This window comes from Ascaphus truei, chromosome 3, assembly GCF_040206685.1.
Source record: "Ascaphus truei isolate aAscTru1 chromosome 3, aAscTru1.hap1, whole genome shotgun sequence".
Taxonomy (NCBI): Eukaryota; Metazoa; Chordata; class Amphibia; order Anura; family Ascaphidae; genus Ascaphus; species Ascaphus truei.
This window is the reverse complement of record NC_134485.1, coordinates 422,875,626-422,899,095: the sequence shown is the minus strand read 5'-3', so window position 1 is coordinate 422,899,095 and position 23,470 is coordinate 422,875,626. Positions and strand designations below refer to the sequence as shown.

The 23,470-nt window shown below is 42.8% G+C and overlaps 1 protein-coding gene across 5 annotated transcripts in view; it reads right to left on the bottom strand.

The window, feature by feature from the left end:
- The window catches only part of SLCO2B1 (solute carrier organic anion transporter family member 2B1), a 194,908-nt gene that overhangs the window by 30,564 nt on the left and 140,874 nt on the right, over nucleotides 1–23,470 (bottom strand). For all 5 annotated transcript variants that reach the window (XM_075592777.1, XM_075592778.1, XM_075592779.1 and 2 more), the window contains one exon: nucleotides 3,571–3,679. In XM_075592777.1, the coding sequence (XP_075448892.1) occupies nucleotides 3,571–3,679 (109 nt within the window). The remainder of the gene's footprint in view (nucleotides 1–3,570; nucleotides 3,680–23,470) is intronic.

Here is a 23,470-nt window from a genome sequence, read left to right as displayed (position 1 = left end):
TTGTGTCTCATAGTTTGAACGTATTAAGGATTTCCCCCACTAAGTTCAGCTTGTGATATAAGGAGAGTTACATAACTCACATAGTAACGGGATGCATCCAATTTGACATCACTTTTTCCCCCACGGATACTAGCATAAAAAAAAAAACCTGTCTGTGTCAAACATAGGCAACCATCTACAAAGTGCTATTTTCATGGCACCGTTGGGAAGTCAGGAGACGTTAATGAGCGAGGGCTTGCTGTATGTATCAAAGAAATAGTGGTGCAATTTTGGGGGCAATAAACAGCACTACAGTAAATATGCATATATATATACATATAGAAAAATAAAAAAATTGCAATGAATAGGATTGCCTGTCTGCATTTTCATTAGTAAGTTGTGTGCAAACCATACAAGATATATTGATTCCCTTTGAGAAAGTCACTGTCGTGACGAAACGCGTCAGGGCACGCTACCACGACACTACGTCATCACGCAGTGCGCGCTTTACGTCCGGAGAGCGCATGGAGCTGATCTGAGGCTGAAAGAAGCTCCCAATCGCACTGACGATAAGAGACATTGCTTCCAATCATCCGACAACTGCTGGAGGTGAACCGGAGGGACTATCTAACATCTGATGTATTCCAGGACGGTGTGGCCTTGTTGGTGGTGATTATATTACAAATTGCCTTTTTATCTTGTACTTTTGTGAGTGTTCTTAATCCCCTTGTCCTCTTTTTTATTGATTAAATGTACTGTTTTACACTATGGGACGTGCACTCTCTGTTCTTCTCTATATATGTATATATATATATATATATATATATATATATATATATATATATATATATATATATATATATATATATATACCATCACTCAATCTGAAATAATACTACTCTATGGTGCAATTGTTGTGTTTTCTCTCTTATGGTGCCGTCCCTCTCTCCCTTATTTCTTTGAAGACATCATCCAAGAGGAGACATTGGAAACTGTCTCATATTTAAGGGTTGAGTGGAGGATTTTTTTTTACTACAGCCAATCTGGCATTATTTATTTGTCACTTTTTTCACGTTATTCATTTCTAGCACTGGGAATAGAATTTCTTATCCGTGCCACTATTTTTTTTTATCTCTACCACGCCGGACAAATTCCGGTGTGAGTGCCACCCTAAGATTTTTGTATAGATTTCTCAATTTGCACCATCAGCGTCAAAGATTTTTTTCCCTTTTTTCTGTGGCGCACAGAAAAATACTGCGCTAACCATCCAGATGTTAATGGTATGTAATAAAACGTTCTGTGGGACAATAAAAGGGTAAAATGTATCAAAAACGTGTGCCAAGTTCAATTTGGCGAATATTGTAAAAAGACTGTTAATAGTGTTAGCGCAGAATAAAGTTTCCACAGGGGTATGAATCAACCCTCAAATTAATGTTGATGCAACATGGATGTTTCATTCTACAGGTTTACAAAATGTATATTTCTCATCAGTATGGCTCTTATAAATAATATTACACTAATCATTTATATTTACCAACACTAGTTATGCATTAAAGCTGCAGTTCAGTCTTTTTTTTTTTTTAATTAATTTTTTTACTTCAATAGTTTCATGTGGGCAATCTCTAATTACCTAAAGAACTGCATAGCTGCCGGTCAATTCTTTCTCCCTCTATTGATCGGCAAAGTTTAGCGACATCTTTAAATATGGGGAATGTAAATCGTCGCTATAGGAACAAGCATGCTTGTTAAAATAGAATAGAAGAAAATTGGTCTTTCAAAGTTGTTTTTTTTTTTTAAAACAGAAAATGCTAAAAGTATTTTTTCTTACTACAGAACTGATTTAATTAAAATGAAACACACATGCAGGATATTGCCTGAACTGCAGCTTTAATTTAAATTATGTCAAATCAGGTATGCAACAAAAAATGATTTCTAACAACATATTATGCCCAACATTATGAAGTCTTCATTCATACAGTACGTGGCACACTTTATAAAGGTTTGTATTGTATTTTTTAGAGCTGAAATGTATAACACAGTAGATACCTAACACATTGGCTCCATGGTGTTAAGGCATTGATGCACAGATCTCTGAGGTGTTGCTCAATAATTCATTCCCAACGGCATCCAGAAGGAGAGGTGGTTTGGGCTGTAGTGTTAAGAGGACGGATGAGCAATCACAGCACGATTTCTGATTACTGCTGGCTCCCGAGATGACTATTATCATGCCCAGAAGTTCCTAGCTGTTAAAAATCAAAGTGTTTCCACATGTCTCCCTATGGGGTTAATACAGACAGCACCAGTTTCTAAAGTGCCAAAATGAAGATGTACTTCACACGGGGAAGTGACAGAATAAAAGCATTACAAGGACATCTAATGTCCTTAAAGGAGAAAGCTTGGAAACCTCAATTTTTCGGATTTAACCCCTAGAACCAGAACCACAGATTGGGAATCAACGTAGTGACGGCTTTACGTTTTGCACATTAAAGGGGCAGGCCTGCCTGGTGGGAAAGGGAGATAACAACACTGAGCACGTTTATTAGGAAGCTGGCTGACAGCGTAGTTTTACATGTTGCACGATGGCTGAAGACCAGGGGCGCTCAACTCCAGTCCTCAAGCCACCGAACAGGTCAGGTTTTCAGGATATCCCAGCTTCAGCACAGGTTGCTCAATCTGTGGCTCAGTCGACATAGCCTCCGATTGAGCTATCCGTTGTGAAGCCGGGACTGATTGAGCCACCTGTGCTGAAGCATGGATATCCTGAAAATCTGGCCTGTTGGGGGGTCTTGAGTACCCTGTTGTAGTTATAAATCCAGCTGGTGCATTGTAGTGGGACATTCACAATTCACCAGTGGGATTAATAACATCTGCTAATATACATATATAGCAAATGAAAATATTACTGTATGCTCATTTTCATGTCTTAGACAGGTCTGCAACCCCGACTTTCACCATTATCACCCAGCACACAGTGCTTCCACTGCAGTAAGGGATTCTGGGAAATGACATGCAAATGAGCACACAGTGCCAACGTTTGCTTCAAAACCATATAACATGGTTCCCTATAAGCTTATGCATGCTGCATTTCACAGCTTTTGAGCACAGCCTGGATTAAGATGTATTAATTAACTAAGATGTTAATTAATTAAAATGTATAGCCAGTAAACCCACCCAAAGACAGACAGCCGTTTCCACCTTAATGGGTCTTATCAGTGTGGGGTTGGTTATACTGGCTTTGCCAAATGAAGCAGGGATAGGTTTCACCATACTTAGTTAAGTTATGGTGGGTAAAAAAAACATATATATGTCCTGATGAAGCCATGATTTTACAACGAAACGTTGATAAATAATAGTTATACTTAAGCTGTATCTCTATTACAGACTAGTGTGCCATTCTCTGTACACTATGATGTATCCAGGATGTTTACATCTGTGAATTATCACCGCCAGCTGCAGCACTAATATCTTGGACAGTATATATATACTAACATCCCTTTGATAAGGGTACAGCATTTGGAACAACCTGTGTGCAGAATACAGAGGGACCTGGAACACAAAGTTATGGTCATACAAAGACAAAGTAAAACCCACCTTTCATAAACTCTGACAATGTCAACGTCTCTTTTGGTTCAGGTTTGTGTTTAAAGTCACTGGTCAGGTCTGTGCTTGGTTTGGACTCCCCTTCTTTCTCATCACAGACCTGAGAAAACAGATTAAATGGAGGGATTAAAGGAAGTTCTATCTTTGCAACATTTTGTTGTCCTAATGCTCAAGAAAGCTGCACCACAGAGGAACACAATTGTTTAATTACAAGGGGGTGAGGAGCGGAAAGAGTAAGTCGAGGGGGGAGGGGGGAAAGAGAGAGATGCAGGTGGAGAAGTGGAGGGGGAGAGAGAGAGAGGGGGATAGAGGGATAGAGGGGGTGAGAGAGTAAGTGGAGGGGGGAGAGATGCAGGGGGGAGAAGTGAAAGGGGAAAGAAGGAGAAAGGGGGGGAGAAATGGGGAGGGTGGGAGAAATGGGGAGGGGGGAGAAATGAGGAGGGGGGGGGGGAGAAATGGGGAGGGGGGGAGAAATGAGGAGGGGGAAATGGGGAGGGGAGGGAAATGGGGAGGGGGGGATAAATGGGGAGGGGGGGATAAATGGGGAGGGGGGATACATGGGGAGGGGGGATAAATGAGGAGGGGGAGAAAGGGGCTTACGTTTCTCAATATAGGTCTTATGGAGATCCTTTTAGGAAGTGCATTTTGAGTCATTTGAATATACTTTGCATATCTCATTCGTAAGTATCTAACGTGAGCTCCATTTTTAGCACAGTTGTTTCTCGATATGTTATTTGGAGGGAGATTTGCTGCATATACAGTAAACATAGTGCTTGGGGCTCTTGTAAAGTAGGTTTCTTTCATCCTTACATTTCCCCCTCACCCTCCATATCTCAGTGTTTGGAGTCCAGAAAGGGATTCACATTTTTATAAATGAAGATTTTCAGAGATAATTATAATAATAATAATAATAATAATAATAATAATAATAATAATAAAAACTTGCACAAAGACGTGTAAAACACATTTTTATAAATGAAGATTTCAGAGAATAATAATAATGAGAATAATATAATAATAATAAAAAAAAAAACGTGTCCAAAGACGTTTAAAACACATTTTTATAAATTAAGATTTTCAGTGATAGGAAAAAAAAAAAAAAAACTTGTCCAAAGACGTTTAAAACTTTAGCCAGAACCAGAAATACAGGGGACAAAGAGAGCCTCTTATTGGCTAGGATCCCCAAGACTCTACTTATATCCCACCCCAAAGATGTGGAGGGGTCACCTGTGCACAAAAAAGAGCACACCTGAGATACCTGGCAAATGTGCTAATTAGAATATAAGTATATTTAATAGACTTAACATCAGCATGTTTCTCAGGTATCTCACTGCACCGACACACTTTATTCGAGCAAATACCCAGTATGTACCTGGCAGATACCTGGAATGCGCCGCTCCTCACCTCTGACAAGCCCCGTTGTGTTTGCCTTCCCAGCCTGGGTTCATGCCTGGCTGACGGGCGGCTGATCTGTTAAATGATAATGATTAGGATTTAATAGGCTGCAATGCTTCGCGTGTCTACCAGATGGCATAAATTCATGAATTGTAATGCAGTATATATATATATACTGTGCAGTATTGCAGCCAGCGGGAATAAAATGCTTCAATCCCTGCTTGGAAAATACCTCAATGCACTCGGGCACAAAACAGTCACAAACCTCAATACACCCGGGTATACCCGAATTCGTGGGACTAGCCGAGCTCGAATAAAGTGTGTCGCCAGTGTCAGGTGTGCGTTTTTCCCACAGGTGTCTCTCCACATGTGGTATAAAGGTATGTGTGTGGTTATATATAAGCAATCGGAAGTTTTAGCAAAGAAAGACATTCTTAAACTTTTGAAAGTTTGCGGGAGTAAATAACCTGAAAAGTTTGCGCGAACATATGCAGGCCAAGTTCCGACATATTTGCTCATCTCTGTACTGTGCATCACTTCTATTGGGAAAACTATGTGCGAGGTGCACTAAGCTCTAATAAAGGTTATCAGCGCTCTATGGCGTTAACGGCCATTGAGTCTAATGTGGGATCAAACTCAAATACCCCATATTGAAGAATAGTGAATCCCCCCTTTGTGTTAAAATCACATTCTGTTCAAACATCCCCAATTGCTGTTACTAAATGGCCCATCACAGGCAGAGTGGTAGATGTATGTATGTATGTATGTATGTACAGTATGTATGTATGTATGTATGTCTATCTTTATATAGCACCATTAATGTACATAGCACTGCACAGCAGTAATACACGTGACCTAATAATATAAATAATAAATAATACAAATAACACATAAAGGGAAGAAGTGCTTCAGACATAAAAGTAACATTTAGTAAAATGAGTCCCTGCCCTGAAGAGCTTACAATCTAATTAGTAGGTGACAGCTTAGCAGGTAACAGTTGGACAGCAGAGAGATGCAAAATACTGAATATTGCAGAACACAAAGGAACATCAGCTTATCTATTAGTTGATAGGATTTAGCTTGATTATTTTATTTCTGGGTGTATTAAGTACAAGGAAATACAGAGGGAAGGGGGGGGGGGGAGTGAGAGAATGAGCTCTTGCTACTGTCCTAGGAACGGTGCCAGGGGTGAATGAAACTAAGTAACATATAGAGTACTTGCATAGGCAAGCGAGAGAACCCCTTTAGAACAAGCACTCGTAGGGTGATAAAGAGTGTAAATAAATAAACCTTTATTAAATAATTAGGGTATGAGTGAACACAAAACTATTAAAAAACAAATTAAACAGCTAACTCCCAGTCCTATGACCTAGGCTGGTTGCCATGTGGATTTAGGGAATACTAGTTAACTGGCATATGCAGAATAGATGTTTAGCTAATGCCTCAGTGAGGTATATAGATATATAAATGTTTATATTCTTATCAAGGATGTACCGGACAGGACATATAAATATGTACCTACACTGAATGAATTGATTCGATGAGTGTACTCATAGAAAGCGTACAGTGAATGATGGCTGTACAGTGTCGCCGCACTCACACACTAGACATATATACAGATACAGAGGGAAGGGGGGGAGTGAGGGAATGAGCTCTTGCTACTGTCCTAGGAACGGTGCCAGGGGTGAATGAAACTAAGTAACATATAGAGGACTTGCATAGGCAAGTGAGAGAACCCCTTTAGAACAAGCACTCGTAGGGTGATAAAGAGTGTAAATAAATAAACCTTTATTAAATAATTAGGGTATGAGTGAACACAAAACTATTAAAAAACAAATTAAACAGCTAACTCCCAGTCCTATGACCTATAATCTGTACAGTATATATGTCTAGTGTGTGAGTGCGGCGACACTGTACAGCCATCATTCACTGTACGCTTTCTATGAGTACACTCTTCGAATCAATTCATTCAGTGTAGGTACATATTTATATGTCCTGTCCAGTACATCCTTGATAAGAATATAAACATTTATATATCTATATACCTCACTGAGGCATTAGCTAAACATCTATTCTGCATATGCCAGTTAACTAGTATTCCCTAGATCCACATGGCAACCAGCCTAGGTCATAGGACTGGGAGTTAGCTGTTTAATTTGTTTTTTAATAGTTTTGTGTTCACTCATACCCTAATTATTTAATAAAGGTTTATTTATTTACACTCTTTATCACCCTACGAGTGCTTGTTCTAAAGGGGTTCTCTCGCTTGCCTATGCAAGTTCTCTATATGTTACTGTATTAAGCACACACTTATCAAAACATAATTTTTTTCTAAATGAAAATGCAGTGATATTTCACTGAAAAAGCACTAGGTGGCGACACCTCATTTAGAATTTGTCTTGAGCTGTGTTATTCCAGCTGCAAATGTGTGGCTGAGATACGTTAAATTACTGATAGGACTATTTTTGTACATATTAGTACAGTATATACAATACCGATTCCCAGGTCTCTTTTAAATCCATTAGTAAATATTCTAATGTCTGTTTTATAAAGTTAGACAAATCCCTTTAGCAAGGCGTATGTTAAAGAAACTGCTTTAAGGGAATTACCTGCAGTTTCCTTAACTTCCCTTATGTGGGAATTTCGACATTAGGGCAGCTTTGTCTTGTACTGTAAGCAACAGACGTTCATACAGTATTTGTCAAATACAGGAGGTTCAAATATTGGAGTTTGTGATCCCACTAGTGTGACTGGTACCCAGAGGGATGCCGGCCCAGGACAAATCAGGGGTGAGCATTAAATAATGGACTCTATTGGAGTTGTAGTCTGAGGATTGGTTCTTATTAAAGATGGATTCTGCGATCTCACTGGATAGGCCCAAGGAATTGCTACCCAAGCAAGAAGAACGCCGAACGGATGTGTGATCTTCAGATGTTTTCTGATTGATCTAAGGTTTCAACCTAAAGGCCCAAGTGAGAGCCGACTGTAGTTACCTACGGACATTGCATTCATTGCATGAGGATTTGTGCTTCCTGGAACATTGTGGAATTGATATCACTTTTTAACTTGATTGTGTCCTCTTTTTAGAGGTTGAAATGCTGCCGCATATTGTACTGTACCTTATGCCCCCATAGCTTGCTCACGCTGGATATTCATTTCATCATTTAGTGTATGACCAAATTGAATTTTTGGGGCAACTTTCAATAAGACTCTTTTCCACTCTCCATTTTAATATCACGTGTTGATGGCATTTTTTATATTTTGATTTTATGCTTTGTTTTTTTTTTCCTTTTGAAAATATCGGCACCGGGTTCACTGGGGTAACGTCACGCATTCCGGAGTGTCCGATCGTCTCACGTCAAGTTCGAGCTATTTATTGAGACACTGGGGATTAAATGAAGGCTGATTGTCATGCCTCCAGTTAATACTGGACGGAGGTCCCAAAAGTGATCGAAAAATTTAATAAAATCACCTTTATTTTACAATAGGACTGTGCCTGCTTTTTTTTCTTTTAATACATGTCCACCACTGAGGTTGTGGTTGGCAGTATCGCCCCGAAAGTTACCAGCAAAAAAAAGAGACCGCGCTTCAGCACATCTCTCTACATTCAGCCCCATGCTGGATCTCCGGACACCTCTTCTAGTAAACTTTTTAAAAGTGATTTTAAATACTATTTTTGTGAGTGCATCTCTTTCTACTGTTCATCAAATGAATGATTAAATACTCTTTACAATATGGAGTGTGCCCTTCTCTACTTTACGTATGAGCTATTTTACTGTATTTACAGTAGGTTTCCAGGAAGAAACTGCCTGTACTCTATCACCATTGCCAGCTGGATATAGCCACAAAGGCCTCATACTAATGTGGGACTTTGTAAATAACATTGGACTGAATCTCTTTGGTAATCTCTGTGGAACATATTGAAGAATTTGGTATTTGATATTTTTGTATATCCATTGTTTGCTTCTTTTTTTATATAGATATAATTCCAATTTGTTCACTAATTTTTTACTATTAATATTTTATTAGATGTGATCCGCTTAATCACACTTTTTAAACAGTTCACGTTTTTGTTTTTCACACTATTGCAACATCCAGTAATTAATGTTTATATATGTTATTTTGTTACACACATTTTCACTATTCTTAGAGAGATATAGCGCGATTTTGTTAAATAAAAAAATATATATATATATGTTTTGGTCCTTACATTTTTCAAGATGTACTGTAGAGACCATGTAGGGGCCGAAATGTCTATTTTCTCTGTATACGTGTAATACGTTTTGCTGCAATTTTTTTTTTACCAGACCACTGGAGTGCTGGTTTCCTGTGATTGAATCTCTATTCTTCACCAATCTTATGCTGGAACTGACGTTCACCTGGAGCAGGGTCAAGTGCGTATTGTGAGTGCCGCTTTCATCTTTATTTATCAAACAATACATTGTACATTCAGGGGAATTGTAATGTTGATGTCTGGAGATACAAATTAGAAAAGCTACCAAACATGCGGTGTGCATTTCTGAAAAACAAGGGAAAAATTGTGAAGAAGCTACTGTACGTGTGAGTAGACATGGGCATTTTTTTTTATTTTTTGGGAGTCTGAATCCCCCTCGGATCGGGCTCAAAAAGGAAAATCCAACGTTTTGGATTTTTGAGAGAGAGAATTTCAATTTAGTAGTGTCTTCAGAAGACTGCTTATTTGATTTGCTTCTCTATCCCAGAAGGAGGTAAAGTGCTTTGTATAGGTACGAGCACTCAATGAGACGTAGAGCTCAAAACTAAGTATACTGTGACAGTGGTGTTAGCCATCAGCTGGTTTAGCTCACACTGCTAGAGCTGTTGCTCTGAATAACAGAGGCGTTGTGGGTTCAACTTCTGATCCTGTTTGGTCTGGCACCATATCCCATTCCTCATAAAGTGCTCTAGACTTAACCCAATAACATTTTGTACACTATGGGAGGCCATCGCAATCACTTCATGCAGTTTGTAGAATTTGATTTATTTTAAAATAAAGTATTTCAATTGAGTATGTCCTGGCACTCTGGTAGATGGCACAGTGAATATTTTTTTAACCCTGTTCTACCGTATCCACCTTTGTACATATCCTCCATGTAGCAGCAAAATGAGTGTACAGTATGTACCTGTAGTAGCTCCCTCCTAGAGATGGGTAAAACTGTTGGTCAAATTTAGATCTGATTCAGATCGGCCGGTTCTTTTGGTCCACGGATTTCAGTGGATCAATCTCAAAAAGGGCGATTCTTTTGAAATTATAAGTGTGATGAGCAATACTAAAAATAATTTTGTGTAAAAGTATGTTTTTCTGTGTTTCTTATTGTTTTTTTCTGTATTATAATGTTGTAATGTTGTTGTTTAATGTTTGTAAATCCAATAAAAATAAATATTTAAAAAAAAAATTAAATAAAAAAAGGGTGGGATTTGCTTTTTGCAAATTTTTTAAATATGATTCCATAACCTGTGGACGGATTCTTAAGAATCCGCCAACGGGTTGCTGAATCCGCAGATTTGATTCTACAAATCCGTCTACAGGTTGTATCCAATGGCGTTTTTTGATTAATCCGCGCGGATTAAAACCGACCAAATCCGTTTGCAGACACGGCTTTTAGCGGGGGTGGGGGAAAATGCGAGTAAATCTGGGAAACGGATTTGGGGTGGATTTTCCCATCTCCACTCCCTCCCCCTGGCTTCCTTTAAAAGTAGACCACTATACTGTACATGGAGGAAGATACCATTTAAAATCATGCACAGAACATAATTAGCATTTACTTGGAATTTTTCATCCCAATGTCGAATTACCAATCACTGCCTCAAATTTCAGGAAATAAAAGCAAACCTCAAACATTGTCTTTGGTCATGCAAATATATATCCAAATTTTGGTATTCCGTCCTTAGATGGTGACACAAAAGAACTAAGATTACTCCCAATGTGGAGAATCCGCTACTAACAGTAATACCTGGGATCAGATTCCTTTACTACCCTCAGGATATGTATTCACTGGTACTAGCTATACCCTTTTAGGGTGGCCTGTGCACAGCATGGTCCACTGGGTTTGGAGCAGAAGTACCATAACACTCTGGGTGGCATACTAGACACCTACAAACATTCCATAATTTAGATATGGGTGCTAGTGGTTGGAGAGGATCATGTCCATACACTTTCTTAAGGCATCTCCTGTAGATGTAAGGCTCCCTTTCTTCATTATACCAATTCTCATCTGATACTTCAGGATCCCAGTCCTCAAGGGAGCTATTAGTATCCCAATTTTCGTCGTCTGATCTTTCCTCATCATCAGAACTATATCCCCTGTCCTCATCAGTGGAACCCATTTCAAACCCTAATTTCCCCCTCTACTGAGTGGTGAAAATAAAGTAATGACTTTTGGTGATTTCTGGCAACTCTGTCAGACACTGGAGGCACATAGGGTTTTACCCGAGCAACAGGCACAATATGAACAACATCATTACCCAAATCCTGAAACAAACCCACCCAGTCCTTGTAATCAGTGAATGGCTTGGGGACCCCCTGTTCACCCAGTGACCCGTGGTGACTGTATCTGGAATCCGAACCAGATGGGACAGGGACAGGGGCAATGGCAGGGGTAATGGGGCCAGAGACTGGGGCATAGGAAGCAAAAGTGTCCGGGGCAAAGTCCTTGGCTTCAGCTAGGCCACGGCCTACCGCAGGGGATTTGGGCTGCTTATCCGCAGCTACGACAGGCCAGCGTTTCCCTCGGTCTACCACCCTGTAAATGTAGTGGTCCATTTCTCGGCCGGAGCGGTCGCAGCACATTCCCAGTCCGCTCCGTTGGTCGCCTTTAAGTGATGTCATCCTCTCGCGAGGTCGCGTCATCTTGTGTTAGGTCCCGCACAGGAAGTACGCCATCCGCAGGATGGGGTACCGGGAGCTCAACGATGTCCTTCATGCGGAAGTAGGCGCTGATATGGGCCCCCTTTCCGGACTCCTCCATCGTAGCCCGCTTCACATCACAGGTAAGTGACTCTCTTCTTGCAGCACCGCTCTAGGGGTCCGCCGGTAGGCGCATCATCCCCGCTGAACTGCTATCACGCTCATCGTCCGACGAGGCAGGTAGGGACATCTCCGCAGGGGAATGACATTGGGGCCCCTCGCAGTTACTGACGGCAATCAGCACGAAGCGGTCCCGCTTCTGCACCACCAGCAATAGCGATCCCCATCCTCCCTGGGCAGTCACTGTCTCTTCCTTGGGTTCCACCATTGTGAGTTCCGCCTCTGGAACCGGAGTGCATGTACCCCCTGGAACGTTGTTGGGGCGCACGGGCCCTCCGCATGGGTAGCATCGACATGGCCCACATCGCATAGCATAACTGCTGGGTCATAAGGCTTTGCTGACACCAGAGGACCGCCTCTTGCCTCGTCAGGTTCGATCACCTCACCCGGTAGCATTTGGGGTGCGGTCTCTGGAACCGGCTCGGGCCTTGTCTCAGTCGTCGGGGCTTGGTACACCCCAATGGTAGGCATTAGTGGGCTAGACACAAGATGGCTTGCCCCATTCACAAATATATTAGCCCCCAAACAAGGTCTTCTCCCAGGCATGCACAGTCAGGGCCCAGACACCGCAAGCTGGTGATCCCATCAGTGAGAACATCCAGGAAACCTACTGGCAGCGAGTAATAGACAAATTCCATATCGCCTGCTCTTACTTTTGGATACACGGGCACAAAAGAAAGGGGTAACTCACTCCTCTGGCCCACCATGTTCCATCATTCTGAGTTTGCGGCAGCTCGCATCCATCTCCTCCTTCAGTTTGGGTAAAGCTCTGGGATTGTCTCTCATTGTGCCCCCTCCCTCTGGTGAAGATTAGAGGGGCACTCGGTAGTAAGGCGTGACTCTGGCTTTTACTGTGACCCCTCCCTCTGGTGGGGATTAGAGGAGGGTTACTGGGTGTTACCTCATGATGTGGACTCTTCGCTGAGCCAGTCACAGGGCAGGGGGCCGCGGCTCCTGCTTTCGCGCCACTTCCTGCACATAGGCGGGGCTCTAGCTTTTGCGCCAGACCGACCTGGCCAAATCTCTGCAAATACTCTGCTCACAGTCTTTTTGCACGCAGCACGTGCGCCACCCAGATACGGCGGGAACCGCAGCCGCCATATTAGGTGAACCCACAATTTTCACTGTAGCGCAACCCTCACTGTGAACGCTCTCTTGTGAACACTGCAATACATGTAGCCTCTGGCAAGTGGTAAACTCGGCATACCCCAGGCTAGGCAAAACTCTTTCTTTCCATACTGCACAAGATGACAGTCCATACACGTGCTCTGCGGTTCATAGTCTGGCTACTGGCTAGTAGTACTCTGGGCTCTTCCCTGTGCAGTACTTGTTTCTCCCACTCTTGGCTGCCAGTATCGTGGATCCTATCCAGGGGTCCCTCTTAACTGCGTTAACAAGGCCAACCCCTAGGCATCCTGACTACCCGCCTCAGGTTTGACTAGAACAGCAATAGCCTTGTCTCCAGACCTATTCACCATTTAGGGCAGTCAAGGGCGTGCTTTGTGAGGTTTTTCGTTCTCCTGACTACCCCTATACTTCCCCCTTTCAGCAGCACTTGCTCTGGAAGCATACTTTCAATCTTTCTGTTTTGCGTCGCTGAAAGCCTGTCCTGATTATCTCAGCAGTGCCTCCAATTGTAACAGGTATTCCCCTACCCAATCGCAAATAGGGTCTCGTAGGGGAAATGCTACTCTGGTTACAAGGCATAATAGTGTGGCGCACCTGCTGGCTTACAGGACTCCTGAGTCTCCCGCTTGATGGTATTAAGGGGAAGGTCAGGACAGGCTTCTGGGGACATACCCAGTACGTACTCACGGTGACAGTGCCTCCATCTATTGCAGGCCCCAGGATATGGGGTGGAATCCCTGGAATAGAACGTCCCACTCAGGGATGAGAGATTCCAGTCTCACAACCGCTTCTTTATAATCAGGAACACTTTATTTCCTCTGCAGCACACTGTACAGCATACACAGTCACAGCAGTACTTCTCAGGAGTTCTCCCTCAGGATGACCCTGGCCTTTCACTCCCAGTCAGGGCCCTGGAAGCAGGCCTAGATCTTCCACTACCCTCTATTAGAGTAGTGGGAAAAGTCTACCATCCTCTCCCAGGGGGAGGGCCTCAAGCCTGTCAGGTCCCTTACAGCTCGATTAGGTAAGACTCAGCTCCTCTCAGGGTAGGAGCAACTGACTCAATACAGGAAATGCAGATCATTAAGACAGATACAACAAGAGCCCGCCCCTGTCCCTTATTGGACACAGGCCTTACTGCACTGCTTTCCCTGCCTCACTGATCTGCAGTGAGTGGAGAGAACCCATCTTCCCATCTTAACTCCTGGCAAACCTGCCCTTACCAGGGATTATTGCACAGAAGGAGGACAGAATAATAGCCCAAACCTACCATGGCTATACTAGTAACAACCCAAAACAGCTAGATAGCTATGGTCGAACATGCAATCAGCAAGTCTAGAAGAACGAAAGGAAATACTGGCGCACAGCCAAGAGTGGGTCCCAAGCAATGTTGAATTAAAAAATATTCTTTATTGATCCATCTAAAAAGGTGGAGGTAAACACCCTCCTACGCGTTTCGTGTTAAAAAACACTTTATCAATCTGCAAGCACTAGCGTGGGGATGTACAGAGGTGAATGCAAAACACAGCAGCACTACATGCCCCAATGGACTGTGACACCAACACTGTGATACAATAAGTATAAACTCACACGGCCATGTGTGAGTCTGTTCTTAAAGACGTATCTTTAACACAGGATCTGACAGTCACGCCCCTCTCTGAAGATGGACCCTCGTGGTAAGACAGGTGCCCATATGAATGGAAGATATCCAAATGATGTGGTTAAAACACGGCATTTATTGCTTACAAAATGAGTGCTACAATGAACTCGCATAAAAGAAACGTCGATGCTCCTTTCTGCTCCGGGCTGCGTCACACTAAAAGCTCCTCCGCCTACCATGTCCGGTGTGCAGAGCTGGAGAGTAGTGTTGACGGCGTCCTACGGAAGCCAGCAGGAGTCAAAAGAGTGAACGTTGCCCGAAGTACGCGTTTGGTATCTCGCGATACTTGGTCAGATTCAGAGCATCAACAGTCGTGTTAATTCATGCATTGGATTTTTGGGTTCAATATTGTGCCCGATAAATTATTACCAAATGGAGTTTGATGTATCTGGGCCTTTGCATCACTGGTCACATAAGGACATTCATAGATTAGATACCACATCGTTTTTGTAACAGTTTTATTACTTGTTACCTCTATATTCTTGGCACAAAAATATGTTGCAAAGATCATTTTACTACATTAGTACATTGAGTACATACTGTAGGCCTCATGTTGTAATGTTTTGCACCACAATTTTGCTATGATCAATAGACCACTATATGAGTATTTTATTACCCTTTCACTGTAATAAGCTTTGATGGTGTCTGTAGCAAAATATTGCACCGAGTGTATCAATGAAAAAGTCCACTTGTTTTCAACTAGATTTTTTTGTTTGATACGTCTTGTTGGATTTTGCCATAATTGTATCCTTTTACCTTGGTACGTAGGCCACTTTTTTTTAATGGGGTTTTAAGTGAAATTCTCTGCAGTGCAATGAAAAATCCATGAGCATAGAGGTAGTAAGTGTTTTCCATATATTTCATCTTCTTCTGTCAAAACTGCTTTGGCCCCTTTTGCAAAAGGTAATGCAGTGATAATTATGTTTGTAAAGCTGAGCAAGAACGTTGCCTGACCGTTAATTTAGAAGCACAGCTTGAGGTCTCTGTGTCCTTACTTTTCACTAGATAACATTAAATGGAAGAGCAGAGCAATAGCAGAAATGGATGATTTCTTATGGAAATAAAGTAATTCTGCACATACTGTACTTTAGCAGGGCATTTTACTAGAGATGGGCGAACCAGTCCAAATCCGTTTCCCAGAATTCTGCAGAATGTTTAGACCAAATCCCTCCCCTCCCCCACCCCCCAAATGTCTCTCTCGATTGGGTACTAAAAAGCTCAGCGGATTAATTTAAATTCGCCATTATATACAATCCGGGCAAATTTATAAAAAATTGAATTTCATATTGAATCCAAAATCTGTGGTCGAATTGTTAAAAATTGAGAGAGAGGTGCATGCACGAAGGCTAAGGGAATGGATGCTTGAGTGGTGAGCTCCTTCCCCTTCGGCACAATTACAGCTTTTAAAGAGCAGAAAAACCAGTTCAAACACACTAAAAGTTATATATTTACAAATCGAAAACCAAAGAAATGCAAGCAAGACCGAAATCGGTCAAAGCCGCGGCCATACTCACGACCTATTTCAATAAATCCGATCCGGTGCGCACACACAGAGCGGGAACTTCACCGCCGCATGTGGGATCGGAATCGGATGAAGAACAAGGTATGGCGAAACGAGCAGAGCCCCAGGACGCAGAGGCGATGACCAGAAAAATCATGAGAGAGTTCTGCAACGAACTAAAGGCATACATGCACACAGAACTCTCTGACCTACGTCGGGACATAAACGGCATTGGCGCCAAAACGGATGAGCTAGAAACGCGGCTGGATGCCACAATAAAAACAGTGCGAAAGAATGAGAAATCTACAGCCAGCCTGCAGGCACAAATCAATGACCTCGCCAATAAACAAGAAGACACGGAAAACCGGGACCGCCGAAATAATATCAGGGTGCGGGGTGTCCCTGAGGAAATTGCGGATCCGGAGGAATTCATCACAAAATGGCTGACGAGCCTGTTCCCAGATAGGCCAGAGGCAGACCTACACCTTGATATATGTCACCGGGCCCTCAGGTCAAAACCCCAGCCAAATGACCCCCCAAGGGACATGATAGCACGACATCACTACTTCAGAATAAAAGAGGCAGTGTGCCAAATTGCTAGAGCCACGGGCTCTGTGGAGTTTGAGGGGATCAAACTCCTGATTTTCAGGACCTTTCACCCCCCACCCTGCTCAAGCGGAAGACCCTTACACCGGTAACCAGGCTCCTGAGGGATAAGGGCATAAGGTACCGATGGGTCTTTCCCTTCGGTCTCCTGGTCCTAAAGAACGGCACAGCCCATACCCTGCGCAGTTCAGAAGACCAAGATCGATTCCTACTGAAGCTGGGCCTAAAAGGAAAAGTCACTGACCTGAGCGATACGGAGACATCCTCCCTCGAGCCTGGCTGGAACAGAGTGACGCGCCAGCGCAGTAAATCGCAGGAAAAGTCCCTTAATTGATGTCCATCAAAGACCAATTAAGTCTTAAAAGGGCAACGCCACTGGACTGTGCGTTTGTCCGCAAGAGACAGCAATAAAGTTGGGTAATTCAATCATTCATCCAAGAGCGGCGGCCATCTTGGTGACCCCGAGTGAAAATTCTACACAGAACAGCGAACGGCGGCCATCTTGGTGTTCCTGACCGCATAACAGCACGGAGTAGAAAAGACAAGGCAAGCTCCCGCCGAACCAGGTTTAGAGCCCGAGGGGGAAGACATCACAGCACACGTAGTGCGACCATCCCCCACCTCCTTTGCCCGCCTGCACGCCCCACTGTCCCCACCCTGCATAAAGCAGAGTCCAATGATGCGAATAGACACTGGCATGGAGATTGGCAACGGAAGCAAGATCCAGGGGACGGCGATAGACTACTGTTGTCATCCGGTGAAGTAGACATTGAAGGAAACAGGGCCTCAATGATTGTACTGTTGTTTCCTGGGGGTTGGGGGAGGAGGGGAGGGGGTGGAGTTGGGGGGGGGGGCTTATTTGTACTTTACTGGGGAATCGGGGGGGGGGAGGGAGACTTACCAGACAGGTCCAACAGCAGATTCGGGAGGGGGGCAAAAGATTGAGACATCCTCATACCCATAATATCAAAGAGCAGGACATATACAGGGCGCAAATAGAACAAGGCACTCGGAGAAGAGAGAACGGGAGGCATACCCTAGGGGCTACCATCCCTCCCTATGACACCCACCATGATAGTGTATTCTGAGCGTTGTTAACCATCAGGGCACGTGTGGTCTAAATCAATCCACACAGAAACTTATTAGATACCATGATGGCGATACCGCAGTTAAGCAAGTTAATAACAGATTGCCCAACATACCCTAGGTTACCCGTGTCCCAAACAGAGTTGTTAAAAGTTTATTCATTCAAGTGTTAAAAGTACATAGTTTGAACTGGTTACTTTCCTCAAAAGAGTCGAAAGGGGGGACTCCCCCTTCCCTAGCTGCCGCTATGTGGCCGACACGGTATGCCCTGACTAACTACAGGACATACCACAAAGTCCTTCGGGAAGAGCATGCCCAGAATAGATCGGGCAGCCATACAATGAGTACAGATATTTGTATACAATATGCTCTCCCAAAGGCAAGAGATCCAGAGAGGTCACTGACCTTAGTTGGATCTCCGCAGTTGTTTCTGTTGTTGTTTTTTGTTTCCTTTCCTCCCCCCTTCCTACCCTGTAGATTGCCGCGAAGCCCGCTAAGTGTTGATGCCCATGCCAAGGACTCCTCCAAAACAAGGACAAAGGATGTGAAGGTACAATGCACCCCACCACGCCACACCCTACACATATCACTTGTAATAGTTCACCACATCACCTCATCATGGGGTTGATCATCTTGTCCCACAATGTGAAAGGCCTGAATAGTCCGGGTAAGAGGAAGGTAGCGTGTGCGGATTATCAGAGATGGCAGGCGGATATCATACTAGTCCAAGAAACACACTTTAGCACTAATAGTGCACCAAAATACCTGGACAAACACTTCCGGAAATTCTATACCTCATCCTCCGCCAAAAAAAAGCAAGGGGTAGCGATCATCTTTCATAATAAATGCCCATTCCAATTGGATAAAACAATCAAAGACAAAGAGGGCAGACACCTAATCTTGATAGGATCAATCAATGGCCAAATACTTACATTAGCAACGATATATGCCCCCAATAACCATGACCCACAATTTTTCACAACTTTTTTCAATAAGCTACATAAAGTCGCACAAGGCCCAATAATCGTAGCGAGTGATTTCAACACCGCCCTTAACCCTAAACTTGATAGATCGGGCCCAGTACAGCGTTATCCCAAAACCATACCAAATGCTCTATGTCGGGGCCTAAAAAAGAATCACCTACTAGATATCTGGCGGGAGTAACACCCTCACGATAGGGACTATACATTTTTCTCACACCCACACTCAACATATAGCAGAATCGATTACTTCTTTGTCTCTAGCAGACTGGTTCCAAAGATCTCCCATACTGGTATCCATGATATTTCATGGTCAGATCACGCATCTATAGAGCTGAGATGCACACAACTGATTCTAGATAGACCTGGAGCAAATTGGAAACTGAATGAATCCCTCCTGAAAAACCCGGGAATCTCTCAGTTAATTGCAGAAGAAATAAAACAATATTTTGAGAACAACACAGGCTCAGTGGACTCTTAGCTATCCTTGTGGGAGGCCCATAAGGCGACCCTGAGAGGGGTTCTCATTGGCATAGCCTCAAAAAGGAAAAAAGAAAGAATGGCTAATATCCGGTTATTCCAATCTAAACTAAAGCAGCTTTCAGATAATCATAAACAAACCAATAACCCAAGCATCCTTACAAAACTGAAGGATGTAAAAATCGAACTAAATTTGTTGTTAACCTCTCAGGCTGATACTTCATTGAACTGGTCAAAGAGGATGTTTTTTGATAAAGCGAAAAACCAGATACTATGCTTGCAAACAAATTAAGATACAAAACTCCAAATTATAATATCCAAGCTTTTAGAAAGAAATCAGGCATCCTCTCCGGTAACCCTAAAATTATAGTGGAGGAATTCAAATCATATTATGAAAATCTCTATAATGGGGATAAAATAGCGCATAATCCTCAGACAGACAGAGCTCGGGGGAATTTGCTCGCCAACTCTAACCTAACGAACCTGACGGCAGAGGAGAGAGAGGTCTTGGGCAGAGATTTTACCCTAGAAGAGGTATCCTTAGTTATCAGCAATCTGAAGGCGTCAAAGGCGCCGGGGCCAGACGGCTTTTCAGGCCTATATTATAAAAAAAAATGTGTAATATTAGCCCTCTACCTGCTCAAAGTATTCAATGCGGTACTTGCAGGATGCCCCTTCCCCGAACATATGCTCCAAGCGTCGATATCGATAATCCACAAACCAGGAAAAGACCCCCTAGATTGTAAGAGTTATAGGCCCATCTCACTCATTAATACAGATATCAAAATCTATGCTAAATTAATTGCCAATCGTTTAAGTCAGATCCTACCTAGACTAATACACCCAGATCAGGTCGGCTTTGTTAAAGATAGACAAGCGGCCGATAACATCCGACGAATCATTGATCTGTTAGAAATAGCCAATACCAACAAAGTAAAAGTTATGGCGTTAAGTCTAGATGCCGAAAAGGCGTTTGATAGGATCGACTGGGCATACTTGAAAGATACGCTTGGAGCCATAATGGCGCTCTATATGCATGCCCAACAGCTAGAGTTATCCATCAAGGTTTCCCCTCGGATCCTTTCAAGATCAGAAGTGGAACAAGACAGGGTTGCCCCCTATCTCCCCTGCTCTTTGCCATGTGTATGGAGCCACTAGCGGCTCAAGTCAGGGAAAATCCAGATATTTCAGGGATTGAAATTGAATCCCAAGTTCACAAAATTGCCCTCTATGCAGACGATGTCCTTTTAGTTTTGTCCAAACCCCTCACCTCTCTCCCCAATCTCTTCAGCTTGCTGGATAAATTTAACAAAATATCAGGGTTCAAGATCAACCAAACAAAATCACAGGCCTTAAATGTCACGATCCCGAAAGCTGTAGAAAAGCTTATATCACTTAATTTTAACTTCCGGTGGCAAAACAAAGCGATCAAATACCTGGGGGTCTTTATTACCCGTAACTATCGGGAAATCTACAAAGCTAACTACCCCAAGCTCATTCGAACCCTGAGAGAAGATCTAAGGCGCTGGTCAAAATTTAATATCTCATGGATAGGCAAAATATACAGTATAACGATGAATTTACTCCCACGCATATTGTACCTGTTCCAAACACTCCCAGTTCCCATAAATCTGACAGAAATTAACGAGTTACAAGCCACCTTATCCAAATTTATATGGGGAGGCAAAAAGGCACGAATTAACAAACAAACATTATTGAAACAACCGACAGAAGGTGGCTTTGCAGTACCTTGCTTGGTATCATATTACAGAGTGGCCCAATTATGTCAAATCTCTCAATGGCAGATACACCCCGATTTGAAAAGATGGGTGGCAGTGGAGAGCACGACCTGTTCCCCACTGGAGCTAAGCCAACTAATATGGACCCCAAAAATAGCGAGATTAAAAGCTATACACCAGCCGCTATCCTCAATGACCAACTCATTAGCAATCTGGGATGCTGTCAAATTCAAATGTGGCCTCACTACCTCACTACCAAAAATACATTGATGACGGCCCTGTGGGGGAACCCACACTTTACTCCAAGTCTAGATAGTGCAAACTTTATACTGTGGAAACACAATAATATCTCAAGACTTAAAGATCTGGAGGGAGGAGACAAAATTATAACATTTGACCAAATTAGAACAGACAAAAAGATCCCGCACTCTGAATTTTTTAGGTACCTCCAGATCAGAGCATTTTATAATAAAACAAGCCCACATCCCCCATTGACGATATTTGAAAAGCTCTGTCTCAGAGAGACAACAACTAAGGGATTCACATCGCAGTTGTATAGAGAAGTAGTCGGTTCGGCGGCCAAAGTCTCCCAAAAACTAGGGTACATGATAAAGTGGGAATCAGACCTAGGAGAGACCATAGATGAAATTCATGGACTCAAATAGCAACGGCAGCGGCCAAGAGCTCAATTTGTACAACATTGAAGGAGAACGCATATAAAGTCCTGATGAGGTGGTATCTGACCCCACTCAAATTATCGAAATTTTCCAAAGGGAGCTCCCCATTGTGCCCTCGGCAATGCGGAGATCCTGCGGATCTGTTACATATGCTGTGCTCCTGCCCTCGACTGGCACCGTTATGGCATACAATCAGAGATTGGCTAGAGAGGATTTTGGGCCTCAAAATTCCATTCGACCCAGGGCTCTTCTTATTGGGCAGAGCTCATAGGGGAATCCCAAAGGCAGATCTCAAAGTTATTGCTCACTTTGCAAATGCAGCGAGGTGTGAGATTGCGGCATTATGGAAACATTGTGAAATTCCTTCAATTCCCAAGATCCGAAACAGAATTTGGTTCGTCTGCCAGATGGAGAAGTTAACAAGTTTAGTTACCGACACTGGCGAAAATTTTCTGAAAGTCTGGACACCAAGGCTGGCACAGACAGACATCCCAGGGGTAGAAAGAACCACAATTCTGCTTTGATAATTATAAAATGCGTTCTCCTATGATGCAGTATCAGATAGGAGTCTCTGAGGTGTTCAAACACATACTGTACAACGCACACAGGGTCAGGCATAGAAAAGATACATCCCATGTACTTAAGGAAAACAGGGCAACATCGAGGACTCGGTACGGTATCGTGGCAATCCAACACTCCCCCCCACCCCTCCCTCCCCCCCCCCTTCTCTACCGTTCCCTTTTCTTTTAGTTCTTTATTATTTTTAATATACACCGTCAAAAAGCTACTGAAGATGAATGTTTCACAGTCGTTATACAGATCAGATATTGAAAATGCATGACACAATTTTGAACCGGCAATGTATTATGACTGTAACCTATATGAAAAACCAATAAAAATGACAAGTTAAAAAAAAAAAATTGAGAGAGAGAGAGAGAAAGAGAGACATGCGTGTGCTGAAACAGGAGCACACCTGAGGTACCCTGGGAGATATTTAAATATACTTTGCATAGTCATTAGCATGAGTCCAATCCCACACTTCCTAAACAGATTTCCATACCAACTATATAGAGTTGATAAGCCTAAGGCACCAACCTAATGACTGGAGCAGTGTACAACCCAAAAGGCCTAAAACCCACAACCACTGCTTTTCTAGGCCACAGCTCTAGCAACTTGAATTACAATCCATTAGCTGGGCTATCACTGTAACATCCTACTTTTGAGTGTAGCTAATCTAGCTATTAGCATACCTCATTGATATGCACAAAGATGGTTACAGTATAACAGAACAGGGACAAACATATTAATTGTGTCATCTGCCAGGGTGCCAGGCACATACTGAATTTAAAAACTTGATTTTACAATAAATAAAACTCTATAAACAGCGGGAAGTGATTCCACTGGCTTGAAACAGCACTCCAAGTCTTATTGGGTTGACGAGTCTAAGGCACTTTATGATGACTGGAGTATGGTGTCAGACCCAACCAGATCAGACGTTGAACTCACAAAACCACTGTTATACAGGATAAGAGCGCTATCACTGTGAGTTAAACCAGCTGATGGCTAACACCACTGTCACAGCATACTTCGTTTA